The following is an 18134-nucleotide window of genomic DNA, read 5'->3' on the forward strand; positions in this document are numbered from 1 at the left end:
AGAAAAAATTAAAAAAATTTAAAAAAAGAAAGAAAAGATGCAAGTTGTTAAGGGCTTTGCTTTACTTGAATCCACAATCAACAGCTACAGAAGGAATCAAATGACATATAGCATTGGGAAAACCAGGTACAAAAGACTTTCAAAGTGATAAAAAAAATAAAAGAATATCAATTTGAGGACTTTGGTAAGCCACCCAAGTCATAGTACACTTAATTGCTTCATATATTGACTGTGGAGCCAAGCAAACTAAAGCTGTTCACAATTTCATTCTCTTCACCATGCATCCTGATGTTGCCAATTGACCCAGGGGTGAGAATCTTTGTCTTCTTGATATTGAGCCTCAATCCAAATGGAAGGCTGCAGTCCCTGACCCTGTGCAGCAAGCACGTCAGGTCCTCCTCAGTTTCAGCAAGCAGGGTTGTATCATCTGTATAATGTGGATTGTTGATGAATCTTCCTCCAATTCTGATGCCACACTTCTCATACAGCCCAGCCTCTGGGATAATCTGTTCTGCATACAGGTTGAAAGGTATGGAGACAGGACACATTCCTGTCATACACCCTTCCCAATTTTGAACCATGTGAAGGTTGGATATTTTAAAAAAAGATCAAATAATTGTAGTGTTGATGAACAGTACTGAATATATCATGAACTTCTATAAGAACAAACAAATCTATCTTTGAAGAAGTACAGTCAGACTTTCTTAGAGGTAAGACTATCTCACATGCTTTGTGTACAACATCAGAAGAAAATAGTATCTGAAGAAGGTCAAGCATCATATAAAATAGAAGGTCAGCAATAAAGAGGAAGGCAGCCAAAGAGATAGATTGACAAAGTGATTACAACAAAGGATTCAGCTCAGCAGTGACTGTGAGGAGCATTCAGGCCAGGTATCTTTTTTTCTTGTTGTATCAGTGGTTGTTATGAGTCAGATTCAAAGTTATCTATCAACAACAAATCCTTACATTTTCTTCTTTCTTATTTTAATTGTTGTTGTGTACCATTGAATTTGAACTGACCCATAGCTAACCCTCCAATGGGTTTTCAGAGGCAGTTAATTGCACGTGAGGAGATTGGCAATCCTTCTCCCATGAAGCAGCCGCTGACTTCAAACCCTGTGCCTTAAGGATTGCAGCTCAGCTTCTTGCCACTAGGCAACCAGAGCTCCCTATTTCAATTAGTAGATTTATTAATTTTCTTTGTGGTTACCTTGTTGTAGAATGAGGCTGACATCAGGGTGGGGGTAAGACTGAGAAAAACTGGATAAATTACGTTTACTGCATTGAAGCTGATAAGGGAGAGAATAGTTTAAAAGTAAAATATTTTAGGGCATTATGATAATCATAAGAGTCCAGAATAAGGGTTGCAGAGTGGAGTATACTCGGGGTGGGGGTGGGGATGGGGGTGTGTGGGGCGATTGTGTACCAACGAAGGAGATTTTCCTTTGGCTTTTCAAGGAGAGGAGCAAACTGGGGTTGGGGGTGGGGTAGGTGGGGAGAAAAGTGCAATAATGAATGAATGGAAGCCCAAAATCTCTGTAGATGTTCATTGAAATTAAGAAAAAAATTACTACTATCTCTCAGGACTGTAGTCTGCAATATGGTTTGAAGCTTAACATCAAGAAAATAAAAATTCTCACCACTGGGTCAATTGATAGCAAGCATCATGGAGAAACTGAGATTGCTAGCAATTTTAATTTGTTTGGCTCCACAATCAACACTCTTGGTACCAGCAGCTAGGAAATTAAAAGATGAATTGCATTGGGAAAGTCTGCAGTCAGTGACCTCTCCAAAGTACTAAAGAACGATGATATCAGTTTGGAGACTAAGGAGTGCCTGATCCAGGCCATACTCTTTGCAGTTACTTGCTATGCATCAGAAAGCTAAACAAAGACTAAGGATGATAGAAGAAGAATGGATGCTTTTGAGCTGTGGTGCTGGAGAAGAGTATTGAATATACCATGGACTGTTGGGAGAACAAACAGGTTCACCCTAGAGAGGATGAGACCAGGCTGCTCCTTGGAGACAAGGATTCTGAAGCCTTGTCTGACATATTTTGAACGTGTTGCAAGACGAGATCAGTCCTTGGAAAAGAACGTCGTGCTTGGAAGGGTAGAAGGACAGAGCAAGAGAGGAAGACCCTCGATGAGATGGATTGATTCAGTGACAGGGGTAATGGGAGTATGTGTGTCAGAAACAATAAGATTGGCACAGTATAGAGTAGGATTTAGGGCTGTGTACAGGGTCACTATGAATTGTAGGCGACTTGGCAGAACATAACAACAAGAACGGGTACGGGTGTAGGAAAAGAGAGAAGTATAAGTACAGGCATTTAGACAGTGTTCCTTAACCTTAGAAGGTTAAGGTCAGGACGTCTGGTCTAGGAAGTTGTTTCTGAAGCTCTGCATAGTGATTGTTGTTGTTGTTGTTCTTATGTGCTGTTGAGTCGCCTGTGACTCATAGTGACGCTATGTACAACAGTCCTAAACTTTGCCCTATCCTGTGCCTATCACAACATCTTCTACCCCCATTACCCCAGTCACTGAATCAATCCATCTCCTTGAGGGTTTTCCTCTCCTGCGCTGTCCCTCCAAACTTCCAAGCATGATGTCCCTCTCCAAGGGACCGGTCCCTCCTTGCAAAATGTCCATAGTATGTCAGACGAAGTTTCAGAATCCTTGCCTCAAAGGAGCAGCCCAGCTTCACCCTCTCCAGGACAAACCTGTTTGATTTTCTAGCAGTACATTGTATATTCAATACTCTTCTACAACACCACAGCTCAAAGACATCAATTCTCCTTCTATCATCCCTAGTCATTATTCAGCTCTCTGATGCATAGCAAGTGATTGCAAAGACCATGGCATGTATCAGGTGAACCTTAGTCTACAGACAGATATCTTTGCACTTTAGCATTTTAGAAAGGTCTCTACCCACAGACTTCCCAATCGCAATACATCTTTTACTTTCCTGGCTGCTGGTGCCAAGAGTGTTGACTGTGGATCCAAGCAAACCAAAACTGTGATCAATCTCAATCTCTTCACAATCCATTATGATGCTGGCAATCAGCCCAGTGGTAAGAATCTTTATTTTCTTGATATTGAGCCTCAATCCATACTGAAGAGTGTAGTCCCTGACCTTCCACAGCAAATACTTCAGGTCCTTCTCAGTTTCAGCAAGCAGAATTGTGTCATCTGCATAAGGCAGACCGTTGATGATTCTTCCTCCAATCCTGATGCCACATTTTTCCTCATAGAGCCCAGCCTCCCGGATAACCTGTTCTGCATAAAGATTGAAAAGTATGGAGACAGGATACAGTCCTGATGTACACCCTTCCCAATTTTGAACCATGCAGTGTTTCCTTGCTCTGTTCTGACGACTGCCTCCTGGTCCAAGTATAGGTTTCGCATTAGGACAATCAAGTGTTCTGGGATTCCCATTCTTCATCCAGGAAGAGTGCAAAAGGTCATTGCAAAGACAGAGGAGGAAGAAAAGACCAAAATGGATGTCGTAAGAGACTCTGAATATTGCACTGGAGTGCCAAGAAGCCAAAGCGCAAGGAAGATTCAAGACATTAAGGCGCTGAACAGGAGATTTGAAAAAGATGCACAAGACAAAATAAAGTATTATAATAAAATGTGCAAAGAGCTGGAGTCAGAAAATCAAAGTGGCCGAACTCGCTCAGCATTTCTTAAGCTCAAGGAACTGAAGAGGAAATTCAGGTTTTGAGTTGCAATACTTAAGGATGCTTAGGGCATAATATTAAGTGATTCTGCAAGTATTAAAAGAAGATAGAAAGGGTATACAGACATTATACCAAAAGGAATTGGTGGACACAGAAGAATTTAATGAAATAACATATGAGCCAGAGCCTATGGTGATGAAGGAAGAAGTTCGGACTACTTTGAAGAACTGGCTAAGAATAAGGCCCCAGGAATTGATGGTATACCAATTGACATATTTCAGCTAACAGATGCTGGCCTGGACGTGCTCACCAAGTTATGCCCAGAAATCTGGAGAACAACCACTTGGCTAACTGACTGGAAGAGATCTATATTTGTTCCCATTCCAAAGAAAAGTGATCCCACAGAGTGTGGAAATTATCAAACAGTATCACTGATATCACATGCAAGCAAAATTTTGCTGAAGATTATCCAAATTGGACTCTAAGAGCATATCAACAGAGAACTACCAGAAGTGCAGGCTGGGTTTAGACAGGGCTGTGGTACTAGGGATATTGTAGCTAATGTTAGATGGATCTTGGCTGAAAACAAGGAGTATGAGAAGAATATCTATCTTTGCATAGTGATTAGGGACAGGTTTTCAGTCCCAGAAATATATTTTGCAGCCCCAGAAGTCAGCTGGAGGCAAGGTTCCTATTCCACTCAGAGTGAATATGTTCCAGCCCAGATTGTATTAGAGGGTAGCTGAACTACTTAAAATCCAGAAAGGGTTCTGTTGGTCAGAGGAGCGTAGAGGCAAGACAACAGTCTTATAATTGTGCATTCTACTGGTTAGAGGAGGTAGAATGCATGTCTCCAAACTTGAGAGTAATATCTTCTGAGCTCACCTCAGGTACAGCAGGTGTTATGAGCTAGGGATGAAGGTATGTCATCAGGTGGGTGGGAGTTTCATAGGGGGAATAAGAGGAAGATCACATATTCCCAGTTACCATCCACCTTTATAAGTTTTCATGTAGTCATGGATATGCAGAGCAGGCTATCTGTTCATTGTACCAACCTTAACTCTGCAAAAATTCAAAATGTCCTCACGTGTCAGGCCAGTCAATTATTCTCCCTGTTCACTGTTTTCACTATGGTTTTTTTTTTCTTTTAGCTAGCACCCTGTATACTCTTTCCATCTTCTGGACCAAAAGGGGTTGGCAGATACAGAAGAATTTCATGAAACAACAAATAAGCAAGAGCCTATGGTGATGAAGGAAGACATTCGAGCTGCTTTAAAGGAACTGGCCAAAAATAAGGCATCAGGAATAGATGGTATATGAATTGATATATTTCAACTAACAGATAATGCCCTAGAGGTGCTCATCAAGTAGTGCTAGGAAATCTGCAGGTCAACCACTTGGCCAACTAACTGGAAGAGATCTTTATTTGTTCCCATTCCAAAGAAAGGTGATCCAGCCGAATGTGGAATATCGAACAATATCATTGATATCAGGTGCAAGCAAGATTCTGCTGAAGATTATTTGAAAATGACTGGAACAGTACATTGACAGAGAACTTCCAGAAGTCCAGGCTGGGTTTAGAAGGGGTCGTGGTCTTAAGGATATTGTAGCTAATGTTAGTTGGATCTTAGCTGAACACAGGGAGTATTAGACAAATGTCTACCTGTGTTTCATTGATTATGCAAATGCATTTGACTTGGTGGATCATAACAAACTGTGGCTGACTCTGTGCAGAATGGGAATCCCAGAACACTTGATCATGCTAATGTGAAACATATGCTTGGACCAGGAGATAGTCATCAGAACAGAGCAAGGAAACACAACATTGTTCAAAATATGGAAGGGTGTAAGACAGAGATGTATCCTATCTCCAAACTTTCAACCTGTAGGCAGAGCAGATTATTCAGGAGACTGGGATGTATGAGAAGTGTGGCATCAGAACTGGAGGAATATTCATCAACAATCTGCATTATGTAGATGATACAACCCTGCTTGCTGAAACTGAGGAGGACCTGAAGTGCTTGCTGCAAAGGGCCAAGGACTGCAGCCTTCAATGTGGATTAAGGTTCAATATCAAGAAGACAAAGATTCTCACCCCTGGATCAATTAGCAGCATCGGGATGCATGGTGAAGAGAATGAGATTGTTCACAGCTTTAGTTTACTTGGCTTCACAGTCAACAGTCTTGGTACCAGCAGCCAGGAATTTAAAAGACATATTGCGATGGGACAGCCTGCTGTAAGGAACCTCTCCAAAGTACTGAAGGGCAATGGTTTCACTCTGGAGACTTAAGGTGTGCTTGATACAGGCCATGGTCTTTGCAATCTCTTGCTATGCATCAGAGAGCTGGACAATGACTAGGGTGGACAGAAGGAGTATTGATGCCTTTGACCTGTAATGCTGGAGAAGAGTTTTGAATATACTATGGACTGCTAAGAAAATGAACAGGTTCATACTGGAGAGGGTTAAACCGGACTGCTCCTTGGAGGGAAGGGTTCTGAAGCTTTGTTTGACATATTTTGGACACATTGCAAGGAGGGACCAGTCCTTGGAGAAGGACATCATACTTGGGAGGGTGGAGGGACAGTGCAGGAGGGGAAGACCCTCTATGATGTGGATTGATTCAGTGACTAGGGTAATGGGGGTAGGTGAGTTGGAGACAGTGAGATTGGCACAGGATAGAGCAGAGTTCAGGTGTACACAGGGTCAAAATGAGTTGCAAGCGACTTGATGGCACCTAACAAAACCAACAACAAACAACAGCTAGCACTCAATTCACTTCTTTATCTGTTTTTTAGAAGATCGATATTCCAGAGTCAATACCCATATCTATTTTAATTGATTTCATGTGTTTTTGCAGTAAAGGATCCAAATAACTTGTCTCTCAACCTGTTATCTTATTAAATCTTATTTTAAAAACACCTTCATTGAAATCTAACCAAAACTAAAAATCTTATTTTCTCCTAAATCATATTGAAAGTGCTACTAAGAACAGTATGTTTAACATATATGATGCATTCAACTATTTTCACAATAATTTGCAATAAATTTTATTGAAAAAACCAAGGACTTTCTTCCATAATTGACAAAGAGCAGTCCTTCCCCTAGAGCTGGTACCTTGAATTTGGACTCTGAAATTCCTATCATGTAAATGAATAAATATGTTTGTTAAAGACATCCATTTGTGATATCGTTATTATAGCTGTACTAGAAAATCAACAAAACGCTGGTGGAATGGTTCCTAACAAGTTGTTTTAACCCAAAGGCTGAGCATCTCCAGCAGTTAGAATCTTCAGGCATCTAAGCAAGAGAAAGACAGGCAATTTCCTCCTGTTATGATTTACAAATTTAGAAACCCAGTGGATGATCACCATGAGCCAGTGATTTTTTAGTTTCTATAACAAATACAGGTATGTCCTCCAGAAAGTCTAGTCCCTGGAGAAGAACAATTATGGTTAAAAAGTACTCTCAAGGAAATGAATTGACACAATTAACTGCATATAGCAAATAACAAAGATTGGGCAGGATCCATTAAGGTTTTCTTATGTTGTGTTGTTGTTGTTAAGTGTGGCCGAGTTGTACATGAATCATAGTGACCCCATGAGCAAAAGTCCTCAACAGTTGTGTGACTTTCATCCTTTCTCCAGGTTCATAGGGTTTTCAAAGGCAAGCTATTATGGAAGTGGATTTCACTCCTGCATCCAAGCACGTTTTAATAGAGCAGCTCCACCAAACACCATCCACCAAGGATAACCATTAAAGCATTTGACACATCAGTGTCACAATGTTCAGTTTCACAGCAACCACAAGTTACCCCTGTACAGCAAGTGAACACACCAGGGCTATCCAACCTAGAAAAATATTTGTTTCAAAAACAATGAAAAACAGAACCGAGAGCCACAGGCGATGAGCACCCAAAGCCTTTCATACATGCCTCTCTTCAAGAAGCAAGAGGCCACCTCCAGCTGACACTAAGACTCCCAAGACACTCGCCCTTACCCTGCCTGCATGGCCTGACATTTTTGTGTTTTACCATTCTGGCATGCCCAATGCTGGTGAACTATAGGACAGAGACACCAAGTTCATCTAGCAAGTCTGCTCTGCTAACACCCACTTGTGGTTAAAAAAAAGCCATGAGTGCCCAGAGCCTTCCATATCTACCTCTCTTCAAGAAGAAAGAGGCCACCTCCAGCTGACACTAAGCCTCCCAAGACACTCACCCTTACCCTGCAGGCACAGCCCAACATTTCTGTTTTTTACCATTCCGGCACACCCCAATGCTGTCAAACTCTGGGCCAGAGAAGCCCAGTTCACCTGGCAAATCCACTCTGCTGAAACTCACTTGTGTGAAAAAGAAAGCCATGATGTGGGCAGCATACTCCAGCAAGACAGGAGGTGCACTCCAGTGCCATAAGCAAAACACTCCAGCAATGCAGGGAGTCTGATGTGCTAAGGACCAGTGACTTGGCATCTTGACATCTGCAAACACATCAGGAGCCCCAAACTCCCGGCTATGCCCAAGCCCCGCACCGCTGCCCCCACACCCCTACTCCTGCCACAGTATCATGCCCCCACCTCCCCCACCATCCTGTGACCCCAAACCCCTGACACACCCTGGTGGCTGTGCCACAGCCCTGTACCCCTGGTGGTGCACCAGGGTGACTAGAGAGTCCTTCACATAGAAGGACTAACAGCCATAGACAGTAGGATTTAAAATCAGAACTTTTGTTGGAGTAGTTCATTTCAGAGCTATAGGAACACAAAGCCACACCACTGATCCAGTCATAGCCTCAAACCACCAATCAAGCTGTTGTGGGACTGATCTGGCAGGAGAAAGGCAGGTAAGATCCTGACTGGGTTTTCTTCAGAACCGCTAATTTCTTGGGAGAGTGCCCAAGGGTGAGCACACTGCTTGAAATTTGGCTGAGCTCGCTTGGGCTATGTAGACTGCCCAGGAATGAGCAGGCCTGTGGTAATGTGTCTGAACTTTTGGGGACACTACACACAAGCCAGAGGCAAGTAGGTTGGTGGAAATATGACTTTGACTTCCTGGGTCCAGTTGGACCCAGGACCCTGCTTGGCCAGGGGCTGCTGTGTGAGGGCACCTGCATAAGTGCCATTGGTCAGGGACCACTGAGTGAAAACCACTGGGTGGGAGACAGACAGCTGGAATTTGAATGGGGACCCCGATTGTGAGCACACCCTGACAGCTGAGGCCTGAGTGAGGTCCCACAAGTGGTTGACCTGCCCTTGTGATTGCCCCACCCATGTGCATGTCCCACCCCATTTGGCTCCACATCTGTGCCTACACATCTGGTCAATCAACCTGCCTTTAATCTGGAACACATTGACCTGTATAGCTTACAAGAGGCTGCTCTCACAGACTGAACTGACAATTCCCTGGAGTCTGAAGTTAAGAGAAAAACACAAGTGGGGCAGCTGTCCAACTGATCTCTAGAGCATTGTCTTCAGAGCAAAAACATATCAATGTCTTAAAGAAAGCAAGCTACTGCACATACTACACAAGCACAAAGCAAGATGTCACCCCAAAGGGTGACACAGTATCAATGGATTTCCTGAAGCCAGAAAGTCTGATGGAACTTTCTGACACAGAATTTAAAAGAACAATACTTGAATACTTTCAATGGATGGAAGAGAAACTTGAAGAATTACAGGATACTACAAGCAAAATCCAGGAGGTGCTAAAAAAAAATACAGAACAAAGGGAGAAAACAAACAAGGGATTAGTGACCCTGGAAAAACAAGAAACTATGATCCAAAATATGAGGTCCAATGTTATAGAAGCTGTCAACATGATGGAGGGACACATGAGCAAAGTTGAAGAGATGGAACACAGAACCAGTGAAATAGAAGACAGAATTGTCACCACTGATCTGCTAGAGCAAAAAGCAGACTCAAAAAAGAAAGAAAAAGAAGAAAACTGAAGAATAGTGTGGGATACCATCAAGAGAAATAACATGCACATCATGGGAATCCCAGAACAGGAAGAAGCAAATAAAGACACCGAAAAAGTTGTGGAAGAATTACTACAAAAAAACTTCCCAGCCATAAAGAAGAATGAGAGAATATATATTCAAGAAGCTCAGCGAACACCATATAGGCTAGACCAAAAAAGAAAAACACCAAGGCATATCATAGTTAAGTTTGCCAGAACCAAAGATAAGGAGAAAATTCTGAGAGCAGCAAAGGAGAAACAAGAGTAACCTATAAGGGAGGGCAGTTAAGATTAAGTGCTGATTTCTCAGAAGAAACCATGCAAGCAAGAAGAGAATGGAAGGACATATACAAAACTCAAAGAACACAACTTTCAACCAAGAACACTGTACCAGCAAAATTATCCTTCAAGTATGAAGGAGAGATCAAGATATTCCCAGAAAAACAGAACCTAAGAGAACTTGTAAAACAAGACCAGCATTGCAGGAAAGACTCAGAGATGTCTTTCTTACAGAGGTTCCACAGAAAGCAGCATGGACCAAAGTAACTAGCAACAACACCAAAAAGAACTCAACACAATGATAGCAATAAAACTTTGCCTCTCAAGAATCACACTGAATGTGAATGTTTTAAATGCACCACTAAAGAGAAAAAAAGTAACGGATTGGAGGAAAAAAACAAAAAATAAAACCAAAATCCATCAATATGTTGTCTACAAGAGACACACCTGAAAAATGAAGATAAAGAAAGACTAAAAATACAAGAGTGGGGAAAAATATACCAAGCAAATGCCAAACAAAAAAAAAGGGACTAGTGATATTAATCTCCGATAAAATAATTGTCAATGTAAAAACCATCACAGAGGACAAGAAAGGTCAATACATAATGCTTAAAGGGTCAATAGAACAAGAGGACATTACAATAATAAATATCTCTGCACTAAATGAAAGACCTGCAAAATACATAAAACAAACAGTAACAAAACTGAAAAAGGAAATAGACAACATAGTACTTTCAGACTTCAATACACCCCTCTTAAGAAAAGACAGAATTGTCAGAGAGAAACTCAACAAAAATACTGAAGAATTAATCCACACAACAAACCAACTTGACTTCATAGATATGTATAGGCTAATGTACCCCCAAAAAGTACAGTATACCTTCATCTCCAAAGTGCATGGAGTGATCCCCAGAATAGATCACATTTTAGGTCACAAGGCAAGCACCAATAAATTAAAAACATAGAAACAATATAAAGCATTTTCTCAGACCACAACACCACAAAATTAGAAATTGATAATAAGAAGATAGAGGCGAAAAAAAAATACATTCAGAAGCTGAACAACACCTTCCTTGAACATGACTGGGTACTAGAAGAAATAAAAAATGAAACAAAAAAGTTTCCTGAAACAAATGACAATGAAAATACCACTTACCAAAACTTCTGGGAGACAGCCAAAGCAGTAATCAGAGGTCAATTTATAGCAATAAGCAAACACATCAAAAGGCCAGAAAAACTGATCATTGACTCTCTAACACAACATCTACAACAAATTGGGGGGGAAAAAGCAAGAAAACCCAATACCCTCTAAAAAAGTTGAAATTATAAAAATTAGAGCAGAAATAAATGAAATTTTTTAAAAATTGGAACTATCAGGGAAACTAGGAATTGGTTCTTTGAAAAGGTGAATAAAATTGATAAACCATTAGCAAAACTCAAAAAAGAAAAGAAGAAGACATAAATAATGTGAATAAGAGATGAATCAGGCAACATCACAACAGAACCAACTAAAATAAAAAATCTAACATTATAATATTATGAAAAACTATACTCAAACAAATACGAAAACCTAGAGTAAAGGGACAAATACTTAGAAACGCACAACCTACCTAAACTGACACAAACCAAAACTGAATATCTGAACAGACCCATTACAAAAGAAGAAATTGAAAAGGTAATACAACAACTTCCAACAAAAAAAAAATCCCTAGACCAGATGGTTTTACAAGTGAATTTATCAAACATTCAGAGAAGAACTGTCATCAATTCTACATGAACTATTTCAGGAAATAGAGAAAGATGGAATTCTCCCAAAATCGTTCTATGAAGCAAACATCCTTTATACCAAAGCCAGGAAAGGAAACCACCAAAATTGAAACTATAGGCCAATAACAATTCAATGATACATCAAAGAAATAATTCACCATGACCAAGTGGGATTCATAACAGGTATGCAAGGATGGTTCAACATAAGGAAAACAATTAATGTAATTCATCACATTAACAAAGAAAAGAACAAGAACCACATGATCCTATCAATAGATGCAGAAAAGGTCTTTGACAAAAATCCAACACTGTTCCCTGATTAAAACACTCAACAAAATAGTATTAGAGGGGAATTTCTTCAACAAAGTAAAAAGCATTTATGCAAACCAGAGAGCCAACATTGTTCTCAATGGAGAGAGGGTAAATTCATTCCCTTTAAGAACAGGAACTAGGCAAGAATGCCCACCATCACCTCTCTTAGTCAATATTGTATTGGAAGTCTTAGCAATAGCAGTAAGACAAGAGAAGAAAATAAAAGGTATCCAAATTGGCAAAGAGAAGGTAAAATTATCTCTCTATGCAGATGACATGACAGTATACATAGAAAACCCTAAAGAGTCAGCAAGAAAACTATTGGACACAGTGGCCCAATTCAGCAAATTAGCAGGATACAAGATCAACATACAAAAATCAGCTGGATTTCTCTACAGTGACAAAGAGAATACAGAGCCAGAACTAGGAAAAACAATGCACTTCACAATACCGAGTCACAAGACTAAATACTTGGGAGTAAATCTAACCAGAAGCACAAAGGATCTATTCAGAGAAAATTATAAAACATTACTACAAGACACAAAAAGAGACCTGAAGAAGTGGAAGAATATCCCTTGCTCAAGGATAGAAAGACTCAATATTGTGAAAATGGCAATACTACCAAAGCCAATTTACACATTCAATGCAATCTCAAAACAAATACCAATCCATTCTTCAACGAGATGGAAAAGGTAATCTCCAGTTTCATTTGGAATGGAAAGAAGCCCCGAATAAGAAAAAATTCCTTAAAAAGAGAAACAAGGTAGGAGGCGTCTCACTACCTGATTTCAAATCCTACTACACTGCCATGGTGATTAAGACAGCATGGTACTGGTACAATGACAGACACGTAGATCAATGGAATAGAATTGAGAAACCGGAAATCAGCACATCTACCTATGGTCAACTGATTTTTGACAAGGAGATGAAATCAGTTAAGTGGGGAAACGATAGCCATTTTAACAAATTGTGTTGGCAAAATTGGAAAATTATCTGCAGAAGACTCAAGCAAGATTCACACCCCACTCCATACAGAAAAACCAACTTTAGGTGGATCATGGACCTAGAACTAAAACCAAGGACTTTAAACTTCATTAAAGAAAATCTTAGAAGAACTCTAGAAGTCCTAATCCACAATGTAAACAGTCTTCCAAGTATCCTAAAAAAATCTACAACCAGGAGAAGATAAAATAGATGAATGGGACCTTCTAAGTATCAAATCCCTACTCACATCCAAAAACTTCTTCAACAGGGTAAAAAGGGAAGCCACAGCTGGTAAAAAGCATTTGGTAATGCAACATATTAGATAAGCATCTTATATCCAGGATTTAGAAAATACTTGAGCACCACAATAAGATAAACAATCCAATTGAAAAATGGGCACAGGACATGAACAGACACTTCACCAAAGGAGATAGATATTCAGATGGCAAACAAGCACATGAAGAAATGTTCAAAATCCCTAGCTCTAAGAGAGATGCGAATAAAAAAAACTATGAGATATAACCTCACCCGAGTAAGAATGGCAAAATTTAACAGAACAGCAAGCAACAAATGCTGGTGAGGTTGTGGAGAAACTGGAACTCCTATTCACTGTTGGTCAGAATGTAAAACAGTGCAATCACTATGGAAGGCTCTATGGTGATCTCTCAAAAAGTTTCAAATAGAAATATCATTTGACCCAGCAATTCCGTTACTGGGAATATACTCCAAAGAGACCATAACTGACACCCAAGCAGTTATATGCTCACCCATGTTTATACTGGAAACATCCTAAGTGCCCATCAGCAAACAAATGGATAGAGAAGCTGTAATATATTCACACAATGGAATACAACACTGCATTGAAAAACAAGGAACTCATGCAATATTATTCAAAATGGGTGACCCTCAAGGACACTAGGCTATGTGAAATATCTTGGTCACAAAGGGACAAATGCTGCATAGTGCCACTGTTGTAAAACAGGACTGACCTCGAGGTTGCAGGGGGACTGAGAAAGATGGGATAAATAACATATACTGCATTGAAACAGATGAGGGAGAAAACTGTTTAAAAGGGATATGTAATTAGGGATTATTGTCATGACAGGAGTCCAGAACAAATGATGCATAGTGGAGTGGACCTGGGGGGAGGGATTGTAAAACAATGAGGGAACTGTTCTTTCATTTTTCAAAGAGAAGAGTGGGGGAGGGGGGCAGCAAGAAAATAGCAACAGTGAATGAATGGAAACCAAAGTCTGAAATTTCATTAAAATTAATTAAAAAATGATAAAAAAATTGAAGAAAAAGAAAGCCATGAGCTCCCGGAGCCTTCCATACCTGCCCCTCTTCAAGAATCAAGAGGCCACCTCCAGCTGACATTAAGACTCCCAAGACATCGCTCTTACCCTGCAGCCATGGCCCAACATTTCTGTATTTTACCATTCTGGCAGGCCCCAATGCTGGCGAATTCTGGGCCAGAGACTCCCAATTCACCTGGCAAGTCCACTCTGCTGACACCCATTTGTGGCAAAAAGAAAGACATGAACTCCCGGAGTCTTCCATACCTGCCTTTCTTCAAGAAGCCAGACACTAAGACTGACACTAAGACTACCAAGACACTTGTCCTTACCCAGCAGGCGTGGGCCTACATTTCTGTATGGAACACAGCTGAGTTGATGGCATCTCAGACCAAAAACCCCAACATAAACTGACCTTTTGGTTTTTATTTTCTCCCACTTTAGAGGAGTACAAACACTCCATAAGATTCTCACAGCTATAATCTTTACAGAAGCAGATTGCCCCACCTTTTCCTGTGGAATAACTGATAGGTTCAAACTGCAGAAATTCTGTAAGTATAGCTGTGCTGCCAGAGTTTCTTTTATATAACTGGATCTGTTTATCTAGAAAATCCTAAGATACAGTTTGTAAGTGAAGTATCAGGAGATAAAAAAATTGATGAATGAGACCTTCTAAAGATTAAATCTCTGTGCTTATCAAAAGCTTTTTTAACATGGTGAAAGAAAACCTATGGTCTAAGAACAAACATTTGGCTATACTATCTCATACAAGAATCTCATAACAAAAGTTTACAGAATTTTCCTGGGCCTCCAGAAGAAAAAAGACTGATAACCCAATTATAAAATGAGCAAAAGACATGGAAAGATGTTGCACAGAGGAAGAGGAAGAAAATGGACAACAGAGACATGAAGAAATGTTCAAAGTCAATTACAATAAGAGAGATGCAAATTAAAACCACAATGAGATATTCTTTTATCTCAGTAGCAAAGCTTAATACTGCAGCAAGAAATAAATGTTGGAGATGATAAGGAGAGATAAGAACTCTCATCCACTGTTTGTGGGATTGTAACCAGTTTAGCATTTCCTCAAAAAATTAAACATAGAACTTCTGTATGACCTAGCTCTTCCACAACTAGGAATATGTCCCAAGGAAATCAGATCTGAAACACAAACAGAGAACTGTACAGCAATGTTCATAGCAGCATTAGTCACCTTTGCATGAACATGGAAATAGCCGAATTGCCCAACTACATTCAAATGGATTGAGAAATTGTGGTTTATTCACACAATGGAATACTATGCAGCTCTCAGGAGCAACAATTTTGAAAAAAATACTACATAACTTGGGAGAGACTGGAGAGCATCATTCTGAGTGAACTAACTCAGTCTCATAAGACAAATACTGCATAAGATCATTATTGTAAAAATAGAAGGATAACTGATAAAACATGTATGGAACCCTAGGGGGAAGGGATGGAATTGTAGTGGTGAGAACAGGTAAGGGCAATACCACAGGGTTGCAGAGTTTGGTGGGTGGAAGAAGGGGGTAAAGGAAATGGGAAGGATCTGGTGAAGACCTAAAAGACTGAGTAATGACATGCAAGGTCCAATGGTGACTTATTTTATATAACATAATGCATGGGAATGATTGCATGAAACATAATTTGAATGTGTGAAACACAATGTATATGAACTTTGTGAATGAACTAATATAAAATTTAAAAAAAGATTAAAACTCATTGTGAATGAATTTATAACCACAATCATAACTGCAATAGTAAATACTTTTCATTCATATCCATAATGCAGTGTCATCTGTAATAACACAGAAGTGTTTACTCAAATATGAGACAAAATGAAATATTTTCTGAAAGTAATATTGCCCCGTATTCTTTCTGTTATTGTGTTGTACACTGTCAAGTCAAAATTGCCCCACTGCTAACCCTCCAGTGGGTTTTCAGAAGGAGTAAATAGCACAAGAGGAAAGGGTGCATCGTTCACTGGCAGAGCAGCTGGTGGATTCAAACCACATAACTTTGGGACTACAGTACACCTTCTTACACTAGGCTACGGGAGCCAGCAAGTCATTTTTTCTCAAGTCCAACTTAGAGTAAAAGTATGACTTTTAGGAAAAAATAACAAAAAAATATAACAAATTTGTAGTGACAGTGATCATTTGGGGCAAGAGAGGAGGTAGAAAACAGCCAAATAAATAATTTTATAGTAAATATTTTGGCAACTGATTATTTAATTATAGTCACATTGTAGTTGCCACAATTTTCTACTTAATTAGTATGTAAAAACATAGACTTAGCTTTATTCATTCACTAAAGGCAATATGAACTATCAAAACTAGATAAAAATAACATATTTTTATAACAAAAACTGTATTAAAATCTTACCTCCATCAGAACGAAGAGTGCTGCAAAGAAAAGAAGTGTTGCCCATTCCACTCTATGTAGAATTATCTCAAAATCATGGATATCAGCTAAAATTAGCAACCAGAGAGCACCCATAATAGCAATCCATCCTGGAAAAAAAGTAAATAGAGATACACACGTAGTTAAGTCTTTATATACCAAGTAACTAAAATTTTGTTTCATGACTTAATTTAGACATATAGTCTTTGTTTGTTCTGTATTTATTTGAATGCTAATTGTGTTTTATTTATATATATCATGTTTCACACATCCCTTTATTCACATTGTTTTCATGCTGAGAATCTTCTCCTTTTTGTTACTAATTTGTGGCATCTTGTTGTATTTTGTTTATATGTTTGTATGTGTATGCTTTGATGCTCTCTGTTGCTCCCAAGACATTGTGGCACTAATATCTTCATATTATTTTGTTTCGATAGATCTGATTGAATAGTGAATTCAAACTACTCAAAAACTTGGTAGTCTGATGAAGGCATATTTTCTGTTCATCTAGAAAATTTGATGACATACTGGACTAGTGTTGATGTAGTCTGACATTGGCCAGGTAGAGGAGTCAAACTTTATGCTTTCCCATAGAATGATTTTTAACAAGATGGATAAGATAATAATAGTAATAGCGGGTTCAAATATGTTGACTATCATGAAAATTACAAGATAGAGCAAGATTCTTAATCTGTTGTTCATAGGATTACTATAAGTAGCAGTTTATTCACTATAGCAACAACAATAATAAATGGTCAAAATGCAGAACTAAAAATATTTCAGGGGGATAAACATCACTGGAACTTTATGATGAGTAACGGAAAAGAATCGTAGTTATGAGCCTTCACCAGACAGAGATGAAAGTTCAAGGAAAGACAATGAAATCATAGACAAAGTTCCTGAAGAATTAACAACAACAAAACCAAGTAGAAAAAATAAATTAAAAATAGAAACAAATATACCAACATATTAAAATTTTAAAATTTGAGGCTCTAATTTCAGACATTTTGTTGTGCATAGTGTTTTCAGAGGCCTGCTATTTCAGAAGTGGGTGGCCAAACCTTCTTCCTAGTCTGTCTTAATCTGAATGTTCAGATTTAGAGGAGTATCTGACAGACAGCAATTTGTGGAGCAGTTAAAGATAAATCCCTTATTGTGGAGGTAAGCATTAGTTACAGTGTTGACCCCACCATTAGCCCAGTGCCTTGACCCACTTACTTCCCAGCTGCACCCTCCACCAGGATAACCTTTCTCATCTGTCAAGTCCCTTCAGAAAATATCTTCCATTGTCCAACCCATGATATGACAGCTTGTATCTTAAGCTTTCTTGGCTTCTGTGATTCCAAAAACGTCGACTGCTGACATTTTTCTTTTGACCAGTGTCTCTTAAGTTTAGTTGTGCTGTCTCCAAGGGAAGGTGACGCTTTTGAGCTGTGGTG

The 18134-nt window shown here is 39.4% G+C and overlaps 1 protein-coding gene across 1 annotated transcript in view; it reads right to left on the reverse strand.

The window, feature by feature from the left end:
- The window catches only part of OCA2 (oculocutaneous albinism II), a 569803-nt gene that overhangs the window by 143955 nt on the left and 407714 nt on the right, over positions 1-18134 (reverse strand). The window contains exon 16 of the mRNA XM_006898594.1: positions 16678-16805. Within this exon, the coding sequence (XP_006898656.1) occupies positions 16678-16805 (128 nt within the window). The remainder of the gene's footprint in view (positions 1-16677; positions 16806-18134) is intronic.

The sequence above is a fragment of the Elephantulus edwardii genome, unplaced genomic scaffold (assembly GCF_000299155.1).
Source record: "Elephantulus edwardii isolate Elephantulus edwardi_28Jun2011 unplaced genomic scaffold, EleEdw1.0 scaffold00234, whole genome shotgun sequence".
In the NCBI taxonomy this organism is placed as follows: domain Eukaryota; kingdom Metazoa; phylum Chordata; class Mammalia; order Macroscelidea; family Macroscelididae; genus Elephantulus; species Elephantulus edwardii.